Raw genomic sequence first — 14480 nt, 5'->3', positions numbered from 1 at the left:
CGTGGCTGGAAGTGAACTGAGGACAAATGGGCTATGCAGGTCGCTGGAGGAAGCTGGATTTGCAGCTGTGTCTGGACAGGACACAAAGAAGGTAAACAAACTATTAAATGTCTTGAATGGAAGATAGAGACATCTGACTTGAGAAACACTGGAGGGGCCACCTGCCTAGCAGTCCCTGAACAACTGCAAATGTCTGGGAAATAACTGAGTCTTTTGAGCTGAACTCCAGCGCAGGGAAACCTGTGGCACTGAGGCCCTGGAGCACCAGTGGGCCTATGAACAGGGATGTCACACTTCTCTCCGCTGCTGCAGCTTTCCAGCTTGCCTTACTCCCTGACCCAGCATGAGTATGAGCTGCAGGCATATTTCTTCACGACCTGGCTTTTAGGTGGTTCTCACCATAGGATGGCACGTAAGTGAAAGCAAGACCTCCATGAAGCCTAATAACTCAAAGCTTGAGCATTTACCACCACCAACAGCCATGCTAATCAGTACAGCCCATTTATCAGCCACCAGCCCGCAATGGCTATGGGTCACCAGCAGCCAGGTCACACTGAGCTGCTACAGACCCATCGCTGCAAGTTTGCAGGGTGCTTCAAATGCCTTTCTGACACTACCACTGTCATACTGCACAAATACAGAAAACATTTTCGGGTCAGTGTTCCTTTCAGCAAACTTAGGCCAACTCAGAACGCTATGCTGTCTTAACAGATGTGACCGCTCTGAGACTCAGTCAGGTTAAATACATATGTTTATACATGTGAACATGGTTGTAGCAGTTTATTCATTTTGGGCTGCGCTCAATGTCTTATATACACACGATTACAATTCAAGTGCCATGAGCACAACTCAAGCCAGACCGTCCGCCCAGCACCCGTCCCGCCCGGCTGAGCTCCTCCTGCTGCGAGAGTGAACTCGTCACCACCCCGCGCTGCGCCACGACCGCCGATCAGCACGCGCCGCATCTCCCGGACAGCACTGCGCGTGCGCGAAGCCCCGGCGCGGCCGGAAGTGCGCTCGGTGCGCTTGCGCAGAGGGCTTCTGCGCGACTTGACGGAGACCAACATGGCGTCCTAGGCCCACCGTCCCACTGTCAGCGGGCGAGCGACGCGGCCGCTGCCATCATGTCCCGGCACAGGAACGTCCGAGGCTACAACTACGACGAAGGTAGTGGCGAGCAGGAGTTGGTGGCTGTGTCCGACGCCGTTCCCGCTTCGGGCCTGCCGACAGCCCCTCCCTTCGCGCAACCCCAACCCGTCAGCCCTTTCCCGGCGGGTCCCTGAGGAGACCGCCCGGCTCGAAGTGAGGGCGCGGGGGATCGTCGGGCTGGTGGGAGGGGAAACGCAGCTCGCTCCCTTCCCCTCCCCTCCGCGGGGGTTGGACGAGGCGCCGTGGGAGGCCTCGCCCCGCTCCCCCTCGGGCCCCCCCGCCGCTTCCCGCCCGTGGCCGCGCTGCCGCCCGCCGCCGACGTGCTGCCTCGTGGTCAGCGTGGGAACGCGGCCCTGGCAAGCTGAGCTGCCCGACCCGGCAGCGCGGGGCTGAGCGCCTTTCGGAGGCGTAGGAGTCGCTTAAAGCCAGTATCGGTGTGACTGAGCCTCTCTTGAGTCTTTTGGAAGTTTGTGGGCCCAAAGTCTCAGTGCAGCAAGATGGTATAATGTGGATAAGCGACAACATCTGTACAGCGGCAGCACTTCTGTGTAGGAGAGCCGTAGTTCTAGAGGATAGAGTTGAGCATCTAAGGAAGAATCAGATATTTCTGCTGTATTGCACTAAAGTTTGCATGTAGTGAATGAGATCTCATGTAAGAATTTGGCTCGAGCTTACAGTAAAGTGGCGTTTTTTTGTCCTGTCCTATTAATACAGGCAAACTGTCCTTTGTGCCTTTCTGCTCAAGGGTTTTATTTGTGTTGGCTTGCCTTGTGAAAAAAATGGGCACACTTCCACTTTATACTGGTGTTTTAGATAACACTTTAGCGTGGAAGCAGCTATTTTGTTGCCTAACTTTTTGTCGCATACAAAAAATGCAGGAAATATTTCTGCCTGTCTGCTCTTCCTCTTGAGTGAACAAAGTTCATGAATTTTTGAGCTGAATTTTTTCAGCCTCTATAGGTATTTACGTCGTCAAAGATGTTGGTCTTGATTGGACCTCTGTGCGAATAGAACTTTATAACTCACTTTAGTGCTTGTACTTAGATGAGGAGTTCTTTTAACTGAGTTTACTGAGATGCACTGTAAATTGATGTAACCGTATGAGGCCTATGTTGCTGTTGCTACTCTGAAATTCTACTGCTGCATTACACATCAGGTTTAATTATAGGTATGTATACGTGTGGTCTATATACTTCCGCCATATATTACTTTTGCAGTCACGTGCGATCTTGCTACATTACTCAGAATACATGTATGTATATTGCTTTGTTAAGCCCAATTATTGGTTTTCTAAAGTAAACATCTGCAGTATTTTTGGTCTCTTTTCATAGGAAGGCTTCTTCTGAGGCCTGAGGAAGGATTTTCAGCCTTCATGTAACTGTATTCTGTTTTTGAGCTCTTTTTGAGGTAGTGTATTCAGAGCTGAATGAGTTCTGAACTGAAATCTGCTGAATTCCTGCAGAGAGTATGTTTGCAAAATAGCTGTTGATGCTGTGGAACGTATCTCTGGTCTCTAAACTGTTTTCTATTAGTTTTTAAAAAACAGTCTATGGTAAATGCAAGTTAAGTTGACATTGATTTTTTTTTTTTTTCCTGTTTTGTGTTGAGAGTAAAATTAACCTTTCACATCTCAAATAATTCTGTTTGTTTTTTGGATGGACACATTGTTTGTAATTTTCTAGTTCTGCGGCCTTTAAGATGGTATCTGAGTACCAGATTTCTGTGTAGCTGCCAGCTACTTTTTCCTCTTGCTCTTGGAAAAAGAAGCAAACAATATTTGTGAATTTGTTAAGCAGATGCAACAACATATTTAAAAGTATTTCATTATTCTATTATGTATTTCATTATCCTTGATGAAAAGTGCAAGTTTATTTTCAAGATCTGTGTAATGCCAGGGTGTTTATTTTTAATTGGAAATAATTTACTTTCTAATTGTGCTTCCTGATGATTGATTTTTGATTTGTTTTTTTAAAATTTGAATTGTTAAGGTCTATGGGTGTCTCTGAGTAACTGTATAGGATTCTTGTTTTTTGGCTGAAACTGCTTGAAACTACAGTGGGAAGAAATTTAGAATTATGCTTTTGCCTTGCTGAACTTTGAGTTTTGGAAGGTGGGTAGATAAACGAGGATAGGTCAGCGAAAAGAAAGCTGAGAAATAGGTAAGTATAGAGTAGAAATCCCAATCTGAGCTACAGGAGTGATGATTGTAATAGAACAGTCTTTTGTTAAGGCTATCGAGAGTCAGGCAGAAATATCAAGAGAAGCACTAGGAATAGAAGTTGGTAGAACTGAAGGAAGTTAGATGATGAGGGCAGCATTCCAGAGGAGATGGTGAAGAATCGCAACTCCTGAAATTTTTCTGCTGACAAATAAAGTACTGTATTATTTTAACATCTAATAGTAAAGCATCTTACCTAGGTAAATGAACAGCAACTTATTGTACTTCTGGAATACTGGAGATGTAGAAGATCTTAATGCCCTACAAAGAAGAACAAAAAAACCACGGTCCTTTGAATGATTTTATGATTCTATTTAAAAATTGTGCAAACTAACCCTTATTTATTTATTTATTTATTTTTTACTTGATAGATTTTGAAGATGATGATGTGTATGGCCAGTCAGTAGAAGATGATTATTGCATTTCTCCTTCTACAGGTTAGTTCAAATAATTACGTATAAAAATGGTAAACATGTTCAGTCATGTCAACTACATTACTTTGGGGAACGGATGGTCAGAATGTGCTTCGTATGAATATCTGATTTATGGATATACGTTGATGGTGTTGAAATGTTGGCTATCTTTAAAAAAGTATTTGTAGGATCCACCTCTGTGCAACAGTTGTGATTCAGTGTCTGGTATTTGGTATCTTTTACAAAACTTTGAATGTACATGGGGTAAAGAGTCTTTGTGGGATGCACCACTGGCCCTTGCTTGCAGCTGTTCTCATGCAAGTTGATGTGAAGTTAATAAGCTTCTGATTATTTGGAACATGGCAAAATAGGTGCAAAAATAGTGATGCTATGTGCTCAGGTAAGATGGGATTGGAATGGCTTGGCCTAGCTGAATTCAACTTAGCTGCAATACTACTAGATTGTATTCATCTCTGAAAGAAGATTAATTCAGGGTTTGCCTGGGTTTGGTGGCGGTGTAGAGCCAGGTAGACCCTAAAAATAGTATAGCTGATGTTCTGCAGCTGTGCTCATGTGGATGACTTGTTTGGTTCTGAATCCACAGCATCTGTGATGTGGCATCTGGCCATGGGTAATTGAGTTAATTGGATCCTTAAAAGTCTGTTTCTCTGTCGTCCTTTTTAGATAAGCTAATCTAGGTATATATTTTGACTAATTGTAGTCCCATTCCCTGATTTAAATGTTAACTTTTTGAGTTTCTAAGTTTAATTGCTAGTCTTTTCTTGATGTTTTCTAAGGAATATTTTTTCATTCAGTGATGAAGCTTGTGTGTACTTGAAAAATAGTTAATAGTGTGACAGTACAATACTGTAAGTGCAGTATTTATTTGCATGCTAACTTTTTTACTTGTCACTGAAGTTTAAAAAAAAAAAAAAAATTTGGAATAATATTATGAAGACATCAGGCCATAGGAGGTAATTCAGTGTAGAAAGTAACTATTTTTCAGACCTGGAATATTTTTTTCTGTTTGAGTATTGAACTTGTTAATTACTTAGGTGATGTGGACAGATACAAAGATATTTCCCAATCTGTCTTTTCACTGTGGTGAAAACAGTTTAGCATCCTAACTTTTTTTTCTTGTCATTTTTGTTTTTAAAGGAGGAAGTAATACTTGTTTTTGTTTTTTTAATACTTGAATTTTTACCTAATGTAGCAGCTCAGTTTATCTACTCAAGACGAGACAAACCAGCAACGTTTGCTGAGCCACTGGAAGAGGAATATGGCTATGAGGATACGGAAGATGCTGCTGGTTATTTTATGCCCAATCATCAGTTGACTGAAGTTGATAGAGGTAATGACAGAAAAATAATACTACTCAGACCTATCTGATGTGATTCAAAGTAGTAGACCAAATAGTCTGAACTCAATCGTACACAACCAACTTACCTTTTGATATTCTGAAATCTTATGTTAGAACTACGTGCTTCATGGGCAGTAGCATCCATGGTGATTCTTCAGGCTTGTGACTGCCTTTTGTATAATACTTGTATCTCGCTTGCTTACATTGAAATATACTTTTACTTTTGTAGCAGTTTCAAGCGTGACAGGGTAGGGGGACTCCTTTCTCCTCTTTTGTTGTGGAGGAAAGAAAAATGACCCAATTAAGGTAGGGAGAGATAACAAATTCACTACCAATAGTAGAAGAATGTAAGATAATAATAAGAAAAGGGAGTTACAGTTAGTAACTCAAATGGGAGAGAGTGGAAGGCAAGAAGTGCATTGCTGCTCTCTGTGCTGCTGGCTCCCAGAAGAAGCCCTCATCCATGTCACCTGGAATTGGAGATCATATTAAGGCTCTAGGGAAATGCAGTACATCTTAGTGATCTTCCTCCTGGGGAGTCAGAACTCACGTGAGACTGCTAGACAAAAGGAAGTACAGCTCTGCAGTGCACTGTGCCTCTTCATTCAACAGCCTATTGTATGATGTCATGATATGGAATAGTGTTATAACCAGGAAAGCTTTCTTACTGGAAATATTTAGATTTGATATGAAATATAAACAACAGAACTACTGTACTGTTTTAGACCAAACATCTGTGTAGCTTAATATCTTTACTCCACAAATGGAATGAGGGGAGAAAGAGTATTTGTATATAGAATGGTCTTTTACTTACATTGCATTCCAAAAATGGTAGGTAGTAGTATTTGGGATGTGTGAAGTGATGCATTTCCTTGAAACGATGTCATTAGCTACCCATATCCTTTACAGTTTTACCTGATGCTGTCCTGAATCCGTTAGTCATTGATTTCCACTTGATACTGTAGCTGTAAGTTCAATATTAAAAGCCCAGTTCCATGTACTGAGAGGTGGGGTAAAGAATAATTGCTTTTGTTTTTCAAACTTGCTACCTAATATCTTAAATGTTCTGTGAAAAGGATTCACCAGTCTCTTTCCTAAATATTAATAGCTAACTTGTTGTTTTTAACTTATTTGGAATTTTGAGAGTTATTTTTATGTTAGTAAGCACGAAATTTTATTGTTGAATGAATAGAAAACGTATAAATGAAATTTGGTACTTAAAACATACATTGTCGAAAATTCTGGAGCAATAGATAAATCTAAATTTAATATCAGTTGAATTTGTAGAATCAATGATAACGTATATACATGGGTAAATGATAAATTGGGGGTGTAATATGCTTTGTAGCAGGAAGTGATGCTGTAGAAGGTAATTGGAAAGAGCCAGTCTAGATGCACTTATCTGAGGACTGGAGCACCTTTTCTATGAGGAAGGGTTGAGGAAAGTGGGCTTCTTTAGCTTGGAGAAGAGAAGGCTCCAGGGTGACCTCATTGTGGCCTTCCAATATTTGAAGGGAGTGTATAAACAGGAGGGGGAATAACTGTTTAAGAGGGTGGGTAGTGATAGGACAAGGGGGAATGGTCTTAAACTGAGACAGTGGAGGTTTAGGTTAGATATTAGGAGGAAGTTTTTCACTCCGAAGGTGGTGATGCACTGGAACAGGTTGCCCAAGGAGGTTGTGGATGCCCCATCCCTGGAGGCATTCAAGGCCAGGCTGGATGTGGCTCTGGGCAGCCTGGTCTGCTGGTTGGTGACCCTGCACATAGCAGGGGGTTGAAACTCGATGATCACTGTGGTCCTTTTCAACCCAGGGCATTCTATGATTCCATGATCTAGACAATGCCATAAACTGAGTTTTCATAATACTTTTGACAAGGTCTGTCAGTTATTGAGAAGTGATATGTGAATGAGGAAACTCATTCTGGACATAAAGGAAAAAGATGGAAGGGAAAACTACCAATAACCATTTCCATTGTGAATTCGGCAGTGTTTTTTCGTAAGATCTGTTCTATTTCGGTATTATCATAGAGCACTTGGAAAAGCGTGACAAGTTGGCCGTTAATACAAGAGTGCTGATTGTAATCAAGGTAGGGAATTGGAGATTATTCATCCTAATTGACAGGTAATAAAATGTTCAACTGAGACATTGTCCAGGGCTCTGCCAGTACTTGTTCTGCATCAAAACAGCTGATCTAAGTAACCGTGTGGAGTTCTGTAGTACTGGATTTGCTTAGCAGAGTTCTTACAGTGTTGCCATCTTCGAGGGGTTGTTCAAATAAGGAATTTGCAGTTTTCTTACTGTTGTTTTAATGGTCTTCCTGAAACTGGCAGTAACAGTGATGTTCAAGATACTCTTCTGTTCTGTTAGGTTTTTATCTTTGAGATCAGCACATTACTTCCATTGAAGTGACATCCTGTTAAATTTTTTGTCTCTAGCTATGTGGGATGTCAGAACTTAGGAAACTTATCTTAATCAGGATTTGTATTGTGGTCAGCTTTATTGGCTACTCTAATTTGAGGAAGTTTGCTTACTAAATTACAAAAATATTTATTAAAAAAAAAAGTCTGGTGAGAGTGATGATAACTGTGGCATTAGACTTAAATTGAAAAGTGAAAGATGTCTGAGGAAAAAACACTTTTTTTTCTGAGCTATTGTGAGTATATCTTTAGTGCAATTTTTCTTTCATTTTGAACTGTGCTCAAATCCTGGAAAGTGAAAATAATTTCTTTATATTTTTTAACTTTAGGATTTAATTTAGTAACTTTTCTTTTCATTTCCCTGTATGTTTTGTAGTGTTTTTCTCAGGAGTGTGGGAATACATTATAAATAAAACGGATTTTATGAACCAAAAAATATTTTTTGATTCTAGGAGAGGTAGTTTGAAAGCTGCTGCATTCATCTGGATTTGCTAGTATTTAAACCTTTTCAATTTTTAGGGCCTGAGTGTACCAAAAACACTGCTTTAATTTTGATACAAGTTGTAGCTCCTGTAAACACTTAACACAGAAACCCATTTAACAGCATGTTTTAACTTACTGAACGATTTTGAGTAATTTTAAGGTGATCACCTGTATTTCTACTCTGCAGTTAGTTTTATAACATCAAAGTATTACGATGTTGAGACTTTATTATAGACTAATAAAAACATAGTGGTCAGTGATGTGTTCCTTATTACAATATTTGAAATGAATCAAATATTCTCCAGGGTTCCAGGGATAAAATTTTACTGTGAAAAGAAAAGAGATTAATTTATGAAGGGTTTATCTCTTACTGTGGTATTTCTCTCTGTTTTTTTTCTATTACTGTTTTTGTTAATCAGATGTGTGGTGTTTGTAGTGAGGCTGATTTGTTAGAACTTCGTTTTGTGTCAGTTTGTAACAGTAATTTGTTTTTTATAGCTCGTCTTAGTTCATGCCTTGATCAAATGAGAGAAGTTTTGGCGGAGTCTGTACCAGACCAAGCAATGGAGCAAGCAGTACTGGCTAGTAAATTTGATGTACAGAAGGCTTTGGATCTTGTGCTTTCACAAGACAGTAAGCAAAACGTGAAGACCAAGGATGAGGATGCTGTGATTGTAAGAAAGACGACAAAAGGTATGCTATTATGTAATTGTTTGGATTCAAGATGTTTCATTTGTATATACAGTTAATTTTGGCTTTACAGGCTGTGAGGATGATTATTGTTGGGTTAGCAATTTATTGGAAATCTTAAAGATGCCAACTGCTATTTCTTCTGAAAATGTTTAAAGGAAGCAGTGTGTTTCACTGGTGTAACTGTCAGCTTAAATTCAGAATGTAAGCAACCATCTGCATTTCATAGTAAATTTCTGAATTTTCATGTATGACTTAATTAATAAAAATATGTCCTAACTTGTACTTTCAATCTTTGTTCAGTAAACTGACATTCCACAGTGATACCTTTTGTGTGTGTTTGTGTGTGTATAATTTGTACAGTAACTTTCTTGTTTTGATTTCTACTTGAATCTTTATAGTCTTTAGTGGCATTGCTTTGCTGATTTGTGAAGTTGTGTAGGTATTTCAGTAGATTACAATAATTTAGTTGTAGAACAGCAGATATCTTTGAATAACACTTTGTAATTAAATGCCTTTTCATGTTTCTTCTTGTTTTGTTTTTTTTGTTTGTTTGTTTGTTTGTTTGGTTTTTTTTTTTTTTATGCTGCTCTCTACTTTCTTCGTTGTGGCTGTACTTCCATCTGAAAATTTTTGGCTATTGTAAGGTAAGGAGACTTACTTTGTTTTCCAGAATTACTTACTAATAAAAACTGTTTCACTTGTGCAGTAGAAAATGTTGACAGCTCCAACAAACCAGAGGTTGGAAATTTGACAGCCAAAACTGGTTCAGCTTGTTATTCCTTAATTGCAAGTGACAAAATGCTCCCTAATGTTGAAAAAACTGGTATATACTCATCTGAAAAGAAAGGATCAAAACCCTCTTCACTCGTTCTGTCTTCTTCCAGCGATGATACCTGTAAAGAATCATTTTATGAGCCTATGAATGAGACAGAGAATCAGCTATCAGAAAGTGCAAGTGTAGTAGGTTCAATTTCTGACAGTGAAGATGCTTGCTGTAGGATAGGAAGTAATCCATCTGGAAATTCTTCATTTAAGAAGTTGAAATGCAAGGAAGCACAGGACTTGAAATCCTTGCTGAGGCAGAATGTGGCTTGTGATTCTCTGAGTCTTAAAGACAGTATTCCATCTATTTCCTCAGAAACTTCTGATGGCAGTAGTAATGAAAATTTTTGCAGTCCTTGCGTAACGTGTGCTTTAGGAGAATTGGCTCTTGATAATGAAGTCAGCCATACTGCACATAGAAAGAATGAACTTGAAAATTTTTCTTCACTTGTGCAAAGTAGAACGCAAGAAAGCCCCTCTTCAGAGATGGCTGCGTTGCCAGTTTTAAGGTCTGGAAATACATCGTTGGCTGACTTACTTCAGGAGCACCAGGAAAGCGGTGCAAGCCACTGTTATTCTTTGGCTGATCTTTATACCCAGGCAACAGCAAGTATCTCAGATGAGAATTTGGGAACCTCATCGCTATCACAACTAGTAAGTCAACCACAGACTACAAGTGGGATGCCAGAGTTAACAGGATCTTTGTCTTCTCTAGCCCTCTCTTCAGTTTCTCCACTAACGGAGGTTGAGAACTTAACACTCTCTGATTTAATAGCAGAGGCTATTGAAGTAGATGATACTCAACAGAAAGCAGACTTTTCTGTACTCAGTGTAACTGAATTGAGGCCCTCTAAAAGAACAAACATTGATTTAAGTGTCCTTTTAAAAAATGCGAACGCACCTGCAGAGCAGAATGTGATAGAACAGTCAAATGTCTTAATTCCTGAAACAAAACTTTTAAAGGCAAAGCAGGGAAAATGTTCTGGCTTAGGTAAAACAAATAAGACCAGAAGAGGGCTTACTTCCAAGAGGCAGGACTTGTCCCTTTCATGGATGAAGGCTCTGCGTGCAAGACCTTCAGCATTTGCTTTAACTTTATGTCTTCCTTATCCTCCAAAAGGTTATAAGCGACACACAGTTGGTATGCATAAAGCTTTCCTGTACAGTAGACAAGTACAAGATGTAAAACCTAAGGAAATTGCTCCTAAAACAGCCATAACGCCATTTGACTTCAAAACAGCATCTCCTGATGATATTGTAAAAGCTAATCAACAAAAAGCTTTTACAAGAAAGTAGCACAAGGAAAAAGAAAAGAATCAATGTTTTTATCTTGGTACGTTGTAAAAAGAAATACATAGGACCTATTTACAGTCCAGAATTGAGTTTTTAAATTTTTTTAATTGATGTGATGATTCTCACTGTAAGATTGGTAACAAATTTGTATGTGAACTTTTTAACTGTTGCACTGAATATCTTTATTTTTGCTTAATTTTCACTTGCAACTTTTTAAACTTTTGTGAAGTCTCGAATTTTAGTATGTTGATATGGCATATACAATATCTTATAAACCTCTTTGGACTTCTTGGAACACCTGTCTAGAGGTATTTGTATGTATGTTTCATGGGAAGAACACTGAAGTATTATTTTTTTTGAAATAACTCAGTTTTGCTATGTAGTGTGTAGTTTGGGGTGTGGAAACCTCAGTTTAGAGTGCAACTGTTTTATTAAATGCTCTTAAAGCTTAATCTCCTGGTAAGGTATGCTGTTAATCACTATTCTCTTTATTATACTTAAAAAATTCTTCATTTTTAAAAAGCCTCACTAACCTCAGGTTTTGATTGAAAGTTGTAATAGGACATGTATAGTTTTCAATAGGACCAAATTTGTTGGGGAGCAAGCGCTTACATTTGAAATTGCATTCCCTTTCTTCCATTCTCCAGTCATCTGTCAGAATATGGTTTTCAGGATTTTACTGTAGCTGTTTTGTAGATAAATATGTGGCACATTTTTCATGAGAAGTTTTAGTGGAATTCTATCATTTGTTTTCAAGTCCTTTAGAAGAGCATTGGACTAGCTTCTAACTTTAGCATGGGTGTATTTTCTTAGTGGAAGAAAGTGTTTCAGACAAAAAGCATAGGTGCTGTTTATATCTGCCTCTTGTCCGTTTTGAAGAAAGCTTCCATAGTGGTGTACACATATTGTTTTCTACTATTGCCACCATCACTGTTATTTCAAAGCTTTACACTGAAGATTGGAACGGGGACATTTTTTAGCTGATGACCAGATTCTGGTGCCCTTGTTAGTCAAGTTAGAGACGTGTGTATCTTTACATTGGTATACATTAGTATACATTAATTCTTTGGTATACTTCCAGTGTCAGTGTTTTAGATTCCTATCAGCAAAATGTGCAATAGAGGTACTGCTGCAACTAAAAAAATACATTTGTTTGGGTACTGTAATGTGTTTATTTGTAGCAAACTTGGCAGCTAGTATAGAAGAGTAGATACAGTTTTAATCTGGTTTTCATTTAGTGTGTTGTATCAAAAGATAGGACAGAAACTTAAGTTGATTCCTGACTTCAGGTTGCACTGTAATTTTGTTTCTAAATAAAAACAGGATGAGTTCCAGTGTGCTCAGGTATAAATTTCACGTTCTGTATACTTACTTGTTTGTCTGGTTGATGCTAGCTGTTTTGTAGGACTGTCAGCAATTTGACCTCTGACCTCTCAAATGGCATTCATATTTCTAATTCTTACTAATAAAAGTTATATTTAATAGCAGTGCTGACGTGTTTATGTTCTAGATTACATTTTAGATTCAATCGTCTGTATCCTTACTTGTTTCAAGTGCCTTAAAGCATTGAAGTATAAGCAATACAATCCAGCATTCACACTGTGTTCTCGTAAGTTCATGAGCAGGAACAGAATTGTTGTATTTCCTTTGCCTTTAGGTCGAGGATCTACCTTTCTTCCATAAATTAACATCTGTGTAGTTTCTTGATCCCTCTTAGATTCATATTCTTGATGGAACTAGGTAGATTGTACACTACTTCACTGATCAGTTTTAATAGCAAATTGTACTTTTATAGGTGTCTGTTTCTCTGTAGTTAGTATTAACTTCTCACTTCTACAAAGTTCAGATGTATTTTTCCCACTGAAGCAAAATGTCCTATTTGGAGAATTTATTGCTAAAATTAGCGAGTTTTTTTGATGGTTTATATTCTTCTAGTAGATAAATTTTAATTTCTGTATGTGAAGTAATAGTGGAAAGCTTGCTGAAGGTATGCCTGGCTATATATTGGAGATCTCCTAGTTTTCTTATGTTCCATGTACTCTTGGGGCTAGGTAGCGATTTCTAATATGTACATTTCTAAATTTTTCTTGTAAGTTTTTTTTCCCTCTAAATCTTTGTTGTGTTGAACTTTTCATTGTTTTTGGTCTGCTTTTTCAATCTCTTGTCCATTGTTCTTTGCCTGAAATTTCGTAGCATTTGTAATAAACTTAGAGCTGAGTACTGGGACATACACAGAAGTGTATAACTGTGGATGCATTTGGAAAGCATGTGCAAGAAGTAGGTGGCAATGTGTAGTACTTAGAACAGTTTTGCTATGGGTTTCATGCAAATGAAACTTTGAATAAGTGATTGAAGCCCAAGGCCAGTATCATATGTTTATTGGGGTTCTTACTATAGAATTGATATCTTAATAAAAAAAACCTTTGGATCTTGTTTGGTAGCTAAATTTTCATGTATAAATATTTTTTTGTTTGCATGTATCTCAGTATTGCCAGTGATCTTGAAGAAACAATGCATGCTTTTCTGTGTATAAGGAGTGGGGGAGGAATTTTTCTTCAGCCTGTAGTTCTGAATCCTGAAACAAGGCTTGAATTAATACAAATTTGTAGGCTGGGCACTAAAAGGATACCTAAATGAAGAATAAATCTGATTTCCAATTAATTTTCAGCAGAGGTTATTTCAACACTTGCAAAAATTTACTTTTTTTTTTTTTTTTTTAAACCAAAGGTGTTACTGTGTATGCTTTGTTGTTACTCCTTAATTTCTTTAATCTTGTTAATGAGAACCAGGTTTCTTTCATCAATAATGGATTTAATATTCTTAAAATACTCCATAAATATAATGGTATGTGGCATTTGTGTATAACAACTCTGTTTCTGCCTGTGTTATGCTTAAAATAATCTTATTTTACTGGTGTGTATATATAATTTTTCCCTTCAAATTGCAGCTACTGTGTATTTTTGTCTAATAGGGGTTAGTTGTATTTGTTTTGGAATACACATTAACATTGTAAAGTATTTGTGTCTATGTTGACATGTGAACATGTGAAAGATAATGTCAAGCTACGTAGACATATGGCTTCTGGTATTTGGACTGTATATTTCTAAGGTGTTGCATACATTAAATTTATTTTGCACGTTATTCTTAATTAAGTGGATACTGATTTTTTTATATGAAATTATGTTTTGGATATTGCTTTATATGCTTAAATAAAATGCATATTTGAAAATGCAGTCTTAATTACAGTTTCTTGTTAATTTCTTCATACAATTACAGTGGTGATTAAATGTTCTGTAATAGCTTCTGTTGTGGGAACACTGAAATTCATGCCTAAATATGCACAGGCATCATTTTTTCAATGAAAGATTGCCTTGGAGAAAATAGGGCAGAAACTGACACATGCTAACACAGCTTCAGATACTATATTCAGGCTGCAATTTGCTTTTGTTCGAAACGGGTGTTTGAAGTTATGTTGATAATTTTGATAGCATTTTAAAACCATATTAGGGTCTTAAAAATGAAGGGGTATCAGTGAAAGAAGAAAAAGGCACAAAATAATACTAGCTTTCTAGATCTTTGTTATGGTAGAAGGTACTACATAGACTACTAAATAAAGTTTCTGAGTATCTC

General features: G+C 37.9%; 1 protein-coding gene across 2 annotated transcripts in view; it reads left to right on the top strand.

The window, feature by feature from the left end:
• Positions 1-1020: 1020 nt before the first annotated feature.
• Positions 1021-14480, top strand: part of HBS1L (HBS1 like translational GTPase) — a 65200-nt gene continuing 51740 nt past the window's right edge. The window contains exons 1-5 of one of the 2 annotated variants that reach the window (XM_042828312.1): positions 1021-1167; positions 3739-3804; positions 4994-5131; positions 8541-8735; positions 9385-9558. In XM_042828312.1, coding sequence (XP_042684246.1) covers positions 1125-1167; positions 3739-3804; positions 4994-5131; positions 8541-8735; positions 9385-9558 — 616 coding nt within the window. In that variant the 5' untranslated portion in view covers positions 1021-1124. The remainder of the gene's footprint in view (positions 1168-3738; positions 3805-4993; positions 5132-8540; positions 8736-9384; positions 9559-14480) is intronic. The other variant, XM_042828298.1, reaches the window with a different exon arrangement.

Source organism: Centrocercus urophasianus, unplaced genomic scaffold (genome assembly GCF_019232065.1).
Source record: "Centrocercus urophasianus isolate 14NV4802_14NV808 unplaced genomic scaffold, USGS_Curo_1.0 seq_10, whole genome shotgun sequence".
In the NCBI taxonomy this organism is placed as follows: Eukaryota; Metazoa; Chordata; class Aves; order Galliformes; family Phasianidae; genus Centrocercus; species Centrocercus urophasianus.
The sequence above is the reverse complement of the archived record's forward strand: the minus strand, read 5'-3'. Positions and strand labels throughout refer to the sequence as shown.